The 14,171-nt window shown below is 28.4% G+C and overlaps 1 protein-coding gene and 1 pseudogene across 2 annotated transcripts, besides 3 other annotated features; both read left to right on the plus strand.

The window, feature by feature from the left end:
• The first annotated feature begins 3,010 nt into the window (after positions 1 to 3,010).
• Positions 3,011 to 11,282: a mobile genetic element.
• Positions 3,025 to 4,090: a mobile genetic element.
• On the plus strand, positions 7,510 to 7,762 carry TVAGG3_0447220 (annotated as a pseudogene). Its single transcript has one exon. A coding segment is annotated over exon 1 (253 nt).
• Positions 11,283 to 14,171: part of a mobile genetic element that runs on past the window's edge.
• On the plus strand, positions 12,944 to 13,642 carry TVAGG3_0447240 (uncharacterized protein; the record flags this gene model as incomplete). Its single annotated transcript, XM_001326604.2, has 1 exon — positions 12,944 to 13,642. The coding sequence occupies one exon, from the start codon at positions 12,944 to 12,946 to the stop codon at positions 13,640 to 13,642; it is 699 nt and encodes a 232-aa protein (XP_001326639.2).

Here is a 14,171-nt window from a genome sequence, read left to right on the forward strand (position 1 = left end):
ATATCATCCAAATAAAGTTTCAGAACTAGAAAATGAAAAACTTCAGAAAAAATTAAACGATAGACTTTCAAATGATCGTATTGAAAAAATAAATAAACTAGCAGAAGTTGCATTTAATAATGAAATATTTGATGAATATAACCTTGAACTCAGTGATGGGCTTTAAGGACCCGGGCTCAACGAGTCATGATTTATGAAATCAATTATTTGATTTATTCGCTCTTCAATAATTTCTATTCTTTTTGTTAAATCATCTATTTTCATTAATGAGGTGATTCTTGATTGAGGAATAGATTTCAAACTAACCACTCCTTTTATTTTTGAAATTTTGAATCCATCAACTTTAAACATTTTATTCAATTTACATGTTGTCAATTCTTCAAATAATTTTTATTGTTAGCATAATAGTCATTAAATTCTTCAACAGATGAAAAATTTTTTATTTCAGTAATTGGTTTAACAACGTTTATTTTTTGTTGAACATTTTCATTTATTTCCTCCTCTGTTTCATTTATTTTTAAAATTGGTTTCATTTATCATTAAATAAAAATTAGAATATAAGTGATGAAATATATTTTTTAATTAATATTAAATCAGAAATGGCGGCAGGATTCTTTAAAAAATTATGGGAAGGAATTAAGAAAGCTGCGGGTTGGGTTCATCAAAAGATTATTAAACCCATTGCAAACTTTTTGGCACCAGTAGCGAAAACGGCAGGAACTATCATAGGTGGAGTATTAGGTGCTAAAGCAGGTAATCCGGCGATGGGAGCACAAGCAGGTAACGCAGTTGGTGGAATAGCTGAAGGAATACTTAATAAAATAGGAGGTAGATAGTGGGAAAATAAATAAATATTATTTTTATCTTAGTATCGGTTGAAGTCTTTGATAAACTTTTTCTCCTTTATTTAATATTTCTCTTATTGGGGCGGCTTTTGGCGTTATTGATTCAGCAACGTCACTAATTGCTTCTTTATTCTTAAATATCCAATTTGCTCCCTTCTTCAATGTTTCCCAAACTTTATGCGCTCCTCTTTTTACTCTATCCCACAGTTTCTTAAATATACCTGCAGCCATAGTTGATTATTTCATTAAAATTAAAAATTCATTTTCATCTTTTAATTTTGATTTTTTATTTATTAATAAATGACGACTAACTATTTGGTGCCAAACACCAAACCGATTAATGGAAATGTGTTTCATTCATTCGAAAAGATAAATGAAATATTTGCAAAGAATGACGGTAGAAGATATTATAGAGAACTTGAAAGTTCATGCTATGACTCTGATGCTCCATATTTTGATGATAAACAAACTCATTTAAGAATTACAAATCCGGCTCATGATGTGAACCAATTAGGTGACACATATATTAAACGCAAAGTTAAAGCAACTCTAGTTTCAAATAAAGCTTTCACATGTGATGCCGCTTTTAAATGCATGCGTTTATTCGTTGGTTACAAATCATCAAATCAAAGCTTTAAACAATTAGAAGTAGAAACCGAAAGAGGTGATGCCGGTTATCTTCAGATGGATTGCGCCCGTGAATCTTTCGCATTTGCAACATATAAACCAAAATCAGAAAGGAAAGTTAAAAAGTTTGTTCATTCGTTATATAATAATGTTCAAAAATATGATAACTCAGTATGTGGTAAATATATTGACCCTTCAGAAGTTTTCAAGAAAGCAAATGAAGAAGTTGATGTCACTTTTGATATGATTATTCCGGTAAATGATTTGTTAGCATTTCAGGCGTTCGATGATTATCCTAAATCATTTGGTGATATCATTCTTAAATATTATGTTTTCAGGGATACTTTAGTATTTTGTCAGGTTGACCCGTTAAGAGTTGCTGATTTACAAAATTACGTTTATGAAAAGATAACTGATGAAAATTATGAAAAGATTATGAATCATGTTTATAAATATGATCGCAAATTCCAACAAATCGGACTTTCTACCAAATTAATTACAAGCTTAGCCACTACATCTGCTGACGCAACAGTTGAGGACGTTATTATTTCATGCATAAAGATGGAAGTTTTAGAGGATAAATGTATTACACCAGGATACGGTTTAATTGAAGAATCAGTTAAAGCAATACCACGTTTATTTAGTAAGGAAGATCCATTCATGATTCCAGCTCAACATATTGACGTTCGTTCACTAAATGGAGGTTGCATCACTCCTGAAGGTATTAGCTCAGATTTCTCATACGCTCTTCATAATGTTACAGATGTTGTGTTAACATTTCCGAAGAATGCAATGCAAAGAACGGTTTTAGAAAATCCAATGCTTCGAGGTCTTCAGGTCACTATAGATTCCAGAAACTTCCCCGATCAAGCGATGACCACAGTGGGTGACATATTCTTTACACGTATGCTTCAAGCTTCTGATTTAGATGGAGTGAATGAATGCACAGAAGAATACGAGGACTCATTAACTAGACCACTGAATGCAGATGATGGCACGCCATTAGCTAGAACATGGAAAGACCAAACTTCATTCTTATGCACTATTCCAGTTCAACGTGATGGAGCGGGTATATTCTTTGATGGATTAGAAACTTTCAACTCACAAGTTACAGTACAAGTGAAAGCTTATCCAATCATTCAGGGTGAAAATGACACTTACTGTTCAAAGGTGACAAATCCTCCTCAGGTTTGGTTTACTAGGACTACATATTGGACATGGACACCGGACGAAGGTTTGAAATATCATCCAACAGGTACACCACCACAGTATAGAAGTTCATATGATGAAATATTGATGAATAGAAATGTTTAAAATTATAAATTTATTTTTGATTAAATGGATTTAAATTCATCCACCCCTTATGAAGAATTAGCAGGAGTATATAATACATACGTAGATGATATGATTAATGAAGCATTGAGTGATAATAGAAATGCTCTATCTAAGGAAAAATTAATGAAAATTCCATATTCTGAATGTTACTTAAATTCAATCACTGCAGCAATTGGTAAACAGAATAAAGGTAAAACATTAACGAGATGGATAAAATGCACACATTTGCACACATTTTGACACTTTTTCTGACAAGCATCATTCAAATTTGAAGAAAAACCTCTAAATTTCATTCAAATTTCTGTCAAAATGTGTGCAAAATTGAAATAGGCACACATTTTGACATACTATTATTTATATACGTTATTTTAATGGTTTCAGAGAAATCTTCGTTACACATTATTGAAGATTACTCAATATTTAAGTGAATGACTCACTACCACCTGTTTAGAAAAATGGTAGCATAAAATCCAAATGTCACATATATTATTTCTTATTTCATACAAATAAACTTACAATTATAACCTCAACTTGTTTGCAAAGCAGAAACTCAATATAAGCAATCGATCAGTAGTGTATTTAAAAGTCGAATTTAAATTTAAAAATTTATAATCTTATTTCGGAACCAAATAGTATAAATTTAGGACAAAAAGCTACGTGGTGTTGATAACAACTATTAAAATTCAAATATTACTACCATGAACAATACAATGGCTCATATTGATAATTGATAAACGTGCATATAAATTGCATATATCATCAATGTCATTAAGTAAAATACATGTATATAAATAGATTAGAAATATTTTTCGGTTAGAATTAAAATCTATGTAATAAAAAATAAGTTATAAAAATAAATACCGAATTTTTATTTGTAATATAAACTGCTACAATATGCTAGTGTATACAAATGTATTTGTCGTATTGATTTGAAAGATCTTCAACATGGTTCAGATCTAAATTTGAAACTCGTAAAATAAAGCGAATCTTTATTTGTAATATAAACTGCTACAATATGCTAGTGTATACAAATGTATTTGTCGTATTGATTTGAAAGATCTTCAACATGGTTCAGATCTAAATTTGAAACTCGTAAAATAAAGCGAATCTTTATTTGTAATATAAACTGCTACAATATGCTAGTGTATACAAATGTATTTGTCGTATTGATTTGAAAGATCTTCAACATGGTTCAGATCTAAATTTGAAACTCGTAAAATAAAGCGAATCTTTATTTGTAATATAAACTGCTACAATATGCTAGTGTATACAAATGTATTTGTCGTATTGATTTGAAAGATCTTCAACATGGTTCAGATCTAAATTTGAAACTCGTAAAATAAAGCGAATCTTTATTTGTAATATAAACTGCTACAATATGCTAGTGTATACAAATGTATTTGTCGTATTGATTTGAAAGATCTTCAACATGGTTCAGATCTAAATTTGAAACTCGTAAAATAAAGCGAATCTTTATTTGTAATATAAACTGCTACAATATGCTAGTGTATACAAATGTATTTGTCGTATTGATTTGAAAGATCTTCAACATGGTTCAGATCTAAATTTGAAACTCGTAAAATAAAGCGAATCTTTATTTGTAATATAAACTGCTACAATATGCTAGTGTGTACAAATGTGTTTGTACAAATGTATAACTCTTTGTCAATTGTTATGGCACCTTATAACTTAAAAATCATTTTCATTAACAAATATAAAAAGTGACAATTAATATTTTCATTAAATGCATATTTAATTATCAAAACAATGTCGATTTAGCTTGAATGTTCATTATAAATATGTAAGTTTAGGAAAACAAAAAATAATTAATTCTCGCAAAGAAACTTATTTTAAAAGAACCTAAACAAAAGTTCATATAATAATAAATCTAAAAATAGATATTAATTTAAACGAAGATAATGAGAGAATGGGGATGTTGTAAAACAATGAGACTTAATGATCAAATAATTAAAATAATAAAATTAATTAAAGGAAAGCTAAAATAGTTTAATGAATTTTTATAGATTGATTACACAATCAATGTTTCTGTGTCAATGTACATCAATCAACATTGTTTCATTGAATTTTGTCTTTCACCAAGAAGATTCAAGAACAAAGTTTTGTAGTTTCAATAGATTGATTACACAATCAATGTTTCTGTGTCAATGTACATCAATCAACATTGTTTCATTGAATTTTGTCTTTCACCAAGAAGATTCAAGAACAAAGTTTTGTAGTTTCAATAGATTGATTACACAATCAATGTTTCTGTGTCAATGTACATCAATCAACATTGTTTCATTGAATTTTGTCTTTCACCAAGAAGATTCAAGAACAAAGTTTTGTAGTTTCAATAGATTGATTACACAATCAATGTTTCTGTGTCAATGTACATCAATCAACATTGTTTCATTGAATTTTGTCTTTCACCAAGAAGATTCAAGAACAAAGTTTTGTAGTTTCAATAGATTGATTACACAATCAATGTTTCTGTGTCAATGTACATCAATCAACATTGTTTCATTGAATTTTGTCTTTCACCAAGAAGATTCAAGAACAAAGTTTTGTAGTTTCAATAGATTGATTACACAATCAATGTTTCTGTGTCAATGTACATCAATCAACATTGTTTCATTGAATTTTGTCTTTCACCAAGAAGATTCAAGAACAAGTTTTCCTCTTTTTCTTTTTTAAATGATTAAAATATTACCTTGCTTCAACTTTACACGTTTTCGTTTACTAAAATTATCTTTTACCTTCACTTATCTTATCATACCCAATTATTCATTTAATTCTATATTTTTCTGACCAAAAATCCTCTCAAATCTCCCTTCTTCTTTCAAAAATTCTATGAGTTTATTCAAATTTCCTTTAAATCTTTGCTAGTCCTTCTATAGATTCATTCTAAAATTTTTGAAAAAAATTTAAAATTTGCTAAATATATTCTTTATTACTTTGCACTATTTTCCAATTGAAAAATCGTCGATTTTAATCAAATGTAAGATCATCATAATAAAAATTATGAAACTTACCGTGTTTATTAGTAAATTTCAATATGAAGTTGTTATACAAACAGCTGGGACTTTAAATTGAGAAATTGCATAATTCCATCTACAAATTTTGGTCTAGACAATAATCATTGATAAATTATAATATATGTATTATGTGTATTTACATTGCATATATAACAATTTCAATTTCTATATTAAATTGTTATTTGATATCAGCTATATTTGTTCAGGTAAAATGAAGTGTAAAAATATAATTCATGAATTACATATATATATATTATTTTTATTATTAAAATCAAATTCAGATTTATAAATTAAGGTTATTCATTTTTGATATGGTTATCACGCTCAAATATGGAAATAAAATTAAAAAAGTCAATACTCCTCAAGAAATACATTGTCTATCATTATATCTATATGCTTCCAAAGTATTTCATCTTAAACTAAAGACTTTTATATTACAAAAAGATTCAAAGAAGATACAATTGTTTAATTATGTTAAACATTATTCAGATATGACAATTGAAATAAAAGAGTCAAAAAAGCCTCTAAACTATTTGACAATCCAATAATTTCTTCAACTAAACTATCAAATTTGGAGGATTTAATAAAATGTGGATATGATATGGATATTTCACAAATTGCATTGTTTTCAGCCAGAAATGACATTGATACTGCTATGAAAATACTGAACATGGATTCAATCGAAGAATATGGATATGAACTTAATTGCTTATTAAAACAAGTAAGAGAATTTAGAAGAAGTGATATAAAAGGTCAAATGATTGCAATAAGGACAGATAGCAATGGTAAAAAATACACAGAAGTATTAGCAGAAGGGATTTTTAAAGCAGATAGCGATGTTGAATCAAGTGATGATTCATATGATATCATTGAAGATGTAAAATCAGATAAAATTAAATCAGGAAACGCGCTTAATATTAATGATATAATTGGCAATAGGAATCCAAATATTAATGGAGAAACGATTAATAGCCATTCAAATATTAATCAAAACATTAATGAAAGAAATTCAAATATTGATGGAGAAACGATTAATAGCCATTCAAATATTAATCAAAACATTAATGAAAGAAATTCAAATATTGATGGGAAACGATTAATAGCCATTCAAATATTAATCAAAACATTAATGAAAGAAATTCAAATATTGATGGAGAAACGATTAATAGCCATTCAAATATTAATCAAAACATTAATGAAAGAAATTCAAATATTGATGGGGAAACGATTAATAGCCATTCAAATATTAATCAAAACATTAATGAAAGAAATTTAAATATTAATGATGAAATTACTGATGGTCATCAAAATATTAATGGACGCATATTGAAACCAAAATCAAATAATAATAAATTTCGGCAAGCAATCCTCAAATTACCTCCTAATTTTATACAAGTAAATAGAGTAAACATCCAAGTTCCTCCAGCGCCAGCTCTTCCTCAACAGAGACAACAACAATCTCTTCCAGCTCAGACTCTTCCTCAACAGAGACAACAACAATCTCTTCCAGCTCAGACTCTTCCTCAACAGAGACAACAACAATCTCTTCCAGCTCAGACTCTTCCTCAACAGAGACAACAACAATCTCTTCCAGCTCAGGCTCTTCCTCAACAGAGACAACAACAATCTCTTCCAGCTCAGACTCTTCCTCAACAGAGACAACAACAATCTCTTCCAGCTCAGGCTCTTCCTCAACAGAGACAACAACAATCTCTTCCAGCTCAGGCTCTTCCTCAACAGAGACAACAACAATCTCTTCCAGCTCAGGCTCTTCCTCAACAGAGACAACAACAATCTCTTCCAGCTCAGACTCTTCCTCAACAGAGACAACAACAATCTCTTCCAGCTCAGACTCTTCCTCAACAGAGACAACAACAATCTCTTCCAACTCAGGCTCTTCCTAAACAACAACCACATATAACTGATAATTTATCTTTTGATAACTTTATTAACCCTCAAATTATTATTGATAATGCGAAAGTATATCAAAGTATTTCCGACAAAAGGAGTCAATATAATCTTTCCAAAACCATTTGCGAACAATGTGTTGCAAACTACAATATATTGAACAAAGATGATAAAGAAGCCCAGAGAATAAAAATTAGTGATATTTTACGTACTTATCATACATTTAGTATAACTGACTCTGACAAACTTGCCTATAGGAAAACGATATATCCTCAAGGTACTCCATTACGATTTGAACGTTATTATTGCAAGAATGATCATTTAGAGTTACACTATTATTGTGCCAAACGAAAAAAATGTGGTTATTCACAAATTATATCATTATTTCCAGCTGGTTCGAATATAAAAGCGTCAATCCACGAAATAAATCCTCCACACAACTGCTCCAAATCAGAATATTCGATTGAAATCAATGGAACACATCAAATCAGGTATGAATTCGAATCAATGATATCAACTTATATTCAAAATAATCCATTGTTATCACTAGCTGAAGCTCGACAATATTCAAATCAACACATATTTGAATACAATTCTTCACATGATGATACTATTGATATTTCACCTCAAACAATAGCAAAGCTATACTACGAGATCAGGCCTAAAATCAAACTAAGCGAAAATGAATTAATTAAGAAGTTATTAGAAAAGTATAACAGCACAGATTATTATATAACCCAATATTACTCAAGTTCAGATGATACTAACTATTATTTCTTCAGGTTGCCAGCTTTTATAAAAAGAGCTAAAACTTGCAACCATCTTTTCATAGATGGAACATTTCGTATCGTTCCAATTAAGTTAGCAAATGGGCAGCTCTTAAATCTTTTAGTATACGATGAAGCTACAAATTTATATTTACCTTTCCTTCATGTACTAATGACAGGAAGATCATCACTTAACTATGATACAGTTTTTAATTTAATGATCACATGTCCTCTTATTAGTATATCATTGGGAAAATATAAAATCATTACATCAGATTTTGAGAATGCATTAATGAAATCAATCAAATCTAAAGTCAATGATGAAACTACAGTCACTGGTTGTATATTTCATTATATAGCAGCTCTTGTTAAAAATTTCAAAAAGTTATGTGATGAAAACGATGTTTGCGCAAAATCACTTTTAAAACTATTATGTGCATGTCCTTTTGTTCCAATAGAAGTTTTTGAAATAATTTGCAAAAAATTAGATGCGATTAAAGAAATAAATGATTTTGCAAAATATTTCTTAAATACATGGGGTAAAAAGTATGATGTAATTAACAAGCTGAAAGTATCTGATATGATCTTTTCCAATAATGGAGTTGAGTCATTTAAAAAGTGTTAAACTCTCATATTGCATTCCCACATCCAACTATTTATCATATGATTTACATCCTATTGAAAGTTGATAAGGTATATTTTCATCGATATGCAAGGCAGCAAAATGACAATTTTGATCATAAAAAATCGTATTTTATACCATTGACAAGAATTCAACAAGAGTTAGATGTATTCACATCTAATTTTGGATTAGAACGTGCAGAAATACCAAGTGAAATAATCAAAAAACATAAAAAATCATTTCGATTTGGAGAGGCCGATTATCGAGATATAGAAATTGAAAAATATCTGAATAAAAATGATGAGCAGTTTTCAAATTCTGTTACAATTAAATTAGAAGAATCCGATGATATAAATATCAATGAATTCGAAATTACAGAAGATGATATTTTTGGAAATGAGATTAATTAATTTATGACAAATCATTTAGAATAAAAAATTATTTTATAAGAATTTGAAAATTAATAATAAGGGAAATAGGAACAGTAATATATAAGTATATATGAAGACAAAAATTCAATGAAACAATGTTGATTGATGTACATTGACACAGAAACATTGATTGTGTAATCAATCTATTGAAACTACAAAACTTTGTTCTTGAATCTTCTTGGTGAAAGACAAAATTCAATGAAACAATGTTGATTGATGTACATTGACACAGAAACATTGATTGTGTAATCAATCTATAAAAATTCATTAAACTATTTTAGCTTTCCTTTAATTAATTTTATTATTTTAATTATTTGATCATTAAGTCTCATTGTTTTACAACATCCCCATTCTCTCATTATCTTCGTTTAAATTAATATCTATTTTTAGATTTATTATTATATGAACTTTTGTTTAGGTTCTTTTAAAATAAGTTTCTTTGCGAGAATTAATTATTTTTTGTTTTCCTAAACTTACATATTTATAATGAACATTCAAGCTAAATCGACATTGTTTTGATAATTAAATATGCATTTAATGAAAATATTAATTGTCACTTTTTATATTTGTTAATGAAAATGATTTTTAAGTTATAAGGTGCCATAACAATTGACAAAGAGTTATACATTTGTACAAACACATTTGTACACACTAGCATATTGTAGCAGTTTATATTACAAATAAAGATTCGCTTTATTTTACGAGTTTCAAATTTAGATCTGAACCATGTTGAAGATCTTTCAAATCAATACGACAAATACATTTGTATACACTAGCATATTGTAGCAGTTTATATTACAAATAAAGATTCGCTTTATTTTACGAGTTTCAAATTTAGATCTGAACCATGTTGAAGATCTTTCAAATCAATACGACAAATACATTTGTACACACTAGCATATTGTAGCAGTTTATATTACAAATAAAGATTCGCTTTATTTTACGAGTTTCAAATTTAGATCTGAACCATGTTGAAGATCTTTCAAATCAATACGACAAATACATTTGTATACACTAGCATATTGTAGCAGTTTATATTACAAATAAAAATTCGGTATTTATTTTTATAACTTATTTTTTATTACATAGATTTTAATTCTAACCGAAAAATATTTCTAATCTATTTATATACATGTATTTTACTTAATGACATTGATGATATATGCAATTTATATGCACGTTTATCAATTATCAATATGAGCCATTGTATTGTTCATGGTAGTAATATTTGAATTTTAATAGTTGTTATCAACACCACGTAGCTTTTTGTCCTAAATTTATACTATTTGGTTCCGAAATAAGATTATAAATTTTTAAATTTAAATTCGACTTTTAAATACACTACTGATCGATTGCTTATATTGAGTTTCTGCTTTGCAAACAAGTTGAGGTTATAATTGTAAGTTTATTTGTATGAAATAAGAAATAATATATGTGACATTTGGATTTTATGCTACCATTTTTCTAAACAGGTGGTAGTGAGTCATTCACTTAAATATTGAGTAATCTTCAATAATGTGTAACGAAGATTTCTCTGAAACCATTAAAATAACGTATATAAATAATAGTATGTCAAAATGTGTGCCTATTTCAATTTTGCACACATTTTGACAGAAATTTGAATGAAATTTAGAGGTTTTTCTTCAAATTTGAATGATGCTTGTCAGAAAAAGTGTCAAAATGTGTGCAAATGTGTGCTATGTTTTTTTCTCACATTAACGATATTAAAACAAATTATCATTATTGCTAACACTTCCCCCCATTCACATGTGTTAATTTATATCAACCGTTCAGGTTCACCTTCAGATGATACATTTGAATCTTTAAAGCATTTAATCAAAATTCCAATTATTTATTTATCACAAGAAGAAGCAGAAGATTATTTAAAAAACTTTTTAATGTATAAAGAATTATATAATACAATCAAGAAGCAAGGATTAGAGGATAAAATTATTGATAAACAACGGGATGAATTATTTGAAACACTTTCTATTTCAAATTTTGATAGAGAATTTTTGCATTCACTAATTTTTCTAGATGATGCCGTGAAATCAAAACTAATAACTAATGAGAAATCATATTTTAATCAATTATTAACTCAATGTCGACACATTCAGTGTTCATTCTTTATGGCTGTTCAATATTTCAAAGCATTAAGCACAAACATTAAATCAAACCTGTCCACCCTTTTCATTTTCAGTGGGTTTAGTCGTCAACAGTTGAACGTTATGCTTTATCAAGTGAATTTACCAATGAGCATTAATGAACTTTACACACAATATCAACAATTAGGAGAACATGGAAAAATAATAGTTGATTTAAATAAAGGTTCCATTAAATTCGAATAACTTTTTTATAATTAATTTTTATTTTTTATTTATAATTAAACATGACAGAAATTGCAAATCTTCTACAAGTTCCATTAAAACAAGGAACAAACAAAAAGGGTGCATATAATAGAACTATGAAAGTTCCAGACGGAATGAAAGAATTAGTCCACATTGTTGCCGGTCTTCAAAAGGATGTTAAACAAATGAGAAACGTTTTAACATTACCAGAAGCTCAAGCATATGCCAAACGTCATGGACCAAATTGGGAAGCACACGAAGCAGACATTACGGGTCCAAATGGAAAACCTGATGGAATAAATGAAGTCTTTGTTACTGATGGTCAAGGTAATATTAAAGTCATAAATGGGTATAAATTAACAATGACGGATTATCCTAAACGTAAAGCATATAATGAACGTTATCCTATGCAATTTGATGAAAATGGAAAAGCTGTTAAACAATACATTGGAGAAGGTGAAAATGGTCCAATTAATTCATACCGTCATAATCCATATTCTTATTTCAATGAAGAATTAAATGCTATTGAAGAGGGACCGGATGGATTACCACGATATTCTAACCAGTTTGATGGTCAATATGCAAATTTGAGACCTGAAATTCCAGCTAAGAAATTCTTTAAAGTTGCTTTATTCGATCCAGTGTTCAATGAACAGAAAGAAGCAATGAAAGCAGAATTTAAACCAATTCAAGTGGCAAGAATTTCTTCATCTTCACTTTCAGAAGCGTTCAAGGAATTGATAAAGAAACCACTTTATTCTCAACAAGGTTATAACTTTGATTTAATTAAAGAAAGTGATAGATGTAAATTAGAAAAATCAGATGGTTTTAAGAATGCATGTAATGAAATGATTAAAGATATTGTAAATGATAAAATAAGACTGGGAGAAACTCAAATCATTATCAATAACATAATTGGTGCAGTTACAAAGAAAGTATAAGCAAACAATGATGAACCTTGGGATATTACCCTAACAACTAAATAAAACTTTAAGTATATTTTTCTTTTTTTTATTCAATTATAAATGAGAAGACGTTTCACAAGTCAAAAGAACACAAACGCAAAAGCAGAGATTACGGTTGGTTATAACGTAAATGATGATAAATCACGAATTATTCAAAATGTTAAAGTTAATGTTAGTCCTGAATTAACAAGGTCAGCAACACAGTCCAATTTATTAACTCGTGACTTACCAAAGAAAGAGGAGGAGCAAAATAAAGAAGATGAAGACCCAATCATTTTATCTGAACCCGGTAAAGAACCCGTTGAAATCCCCACATATCCAACATACCCCCCACCTCTTTCATCAAACATCAAGAACCCAGGAATCTACGATTCCAGTCGCAATGCGCCATATAAAATAGACATTAATTCTGAATTAATGAAAATTTACCGTGATATAATAACTGATAATTATGATTCAATAATAAATTTAATTGACCAATCCGGTTTAATTATTTTACCTTATGAATCATTAATTCACATTATCGCCATTCTTTGTGATGTTCAAGATTCAGACGTTAAGATTCAATTTTTCATAGATGATGAGGTTTCATGCTGCGGAACAGTTGCAAAAATAAATCCTATAAAGGATATTAGCACAATTAAGATATCAAAGAACGGAACAACAACTGAACTTCATTTAACATATAATGATATTTATAATAAAATAGTTGATGAATATAAAATATCACTTGAAAAATTCTTTGTTAAGGCTATTTAATATTCAAGCATTAACATTATCGAATAATAATCCTTTGAATCATAATCAATAATAATTGACCTTTCACCAGTTTCTATCGTTTGTTTTATTTCTTTTTGTTCCCCACTATCTGGATCGGTCATTGTAATTGTTTTTGTTATAGTATCAGCTTTATCTTTAACTTCAATCTTTTTTCCATCAGGATATTTAAACCAAAATTCCAAAAATTCGATATTGTCAATCTGTTCATATTTTAATCTATCAATTACATTTTTAATACCATCTGAAAATCTTATGAAATGGTCATTATATGGGTTTGATTGAACTAAATTTGAATGAAGTGAAATATAACCTGATGATGAATATGACATCGACTCATATTTTCTGAAAACACTAAAATTTATAACATGAATGAATTTCTTATTCGTTGAATTTATGAATTCTTGAGGTAATCTTATTCTAGTTTTATTTATCACTGGAAAATAACGCTTTACCATATTTTTAATCGTAATAAAAATGTCAATTATCAATATTATTTCAAATAATAGTT

The sequence above is a fragment of the Trichomonas vaginalis genome, chromosome V (genome assembly GCF_026262505.1).
Source record: "Trichomonas vaginalis G3 chromosome V, whole genome shotgun sequence".
In the NCBI taxonomy this organism is placed as follows: domain Eukaryota; phylum Parabasalia; order Trichomonadida; family Trichomonadidae; genus Trichomonas; species Trichomonas vaginalis.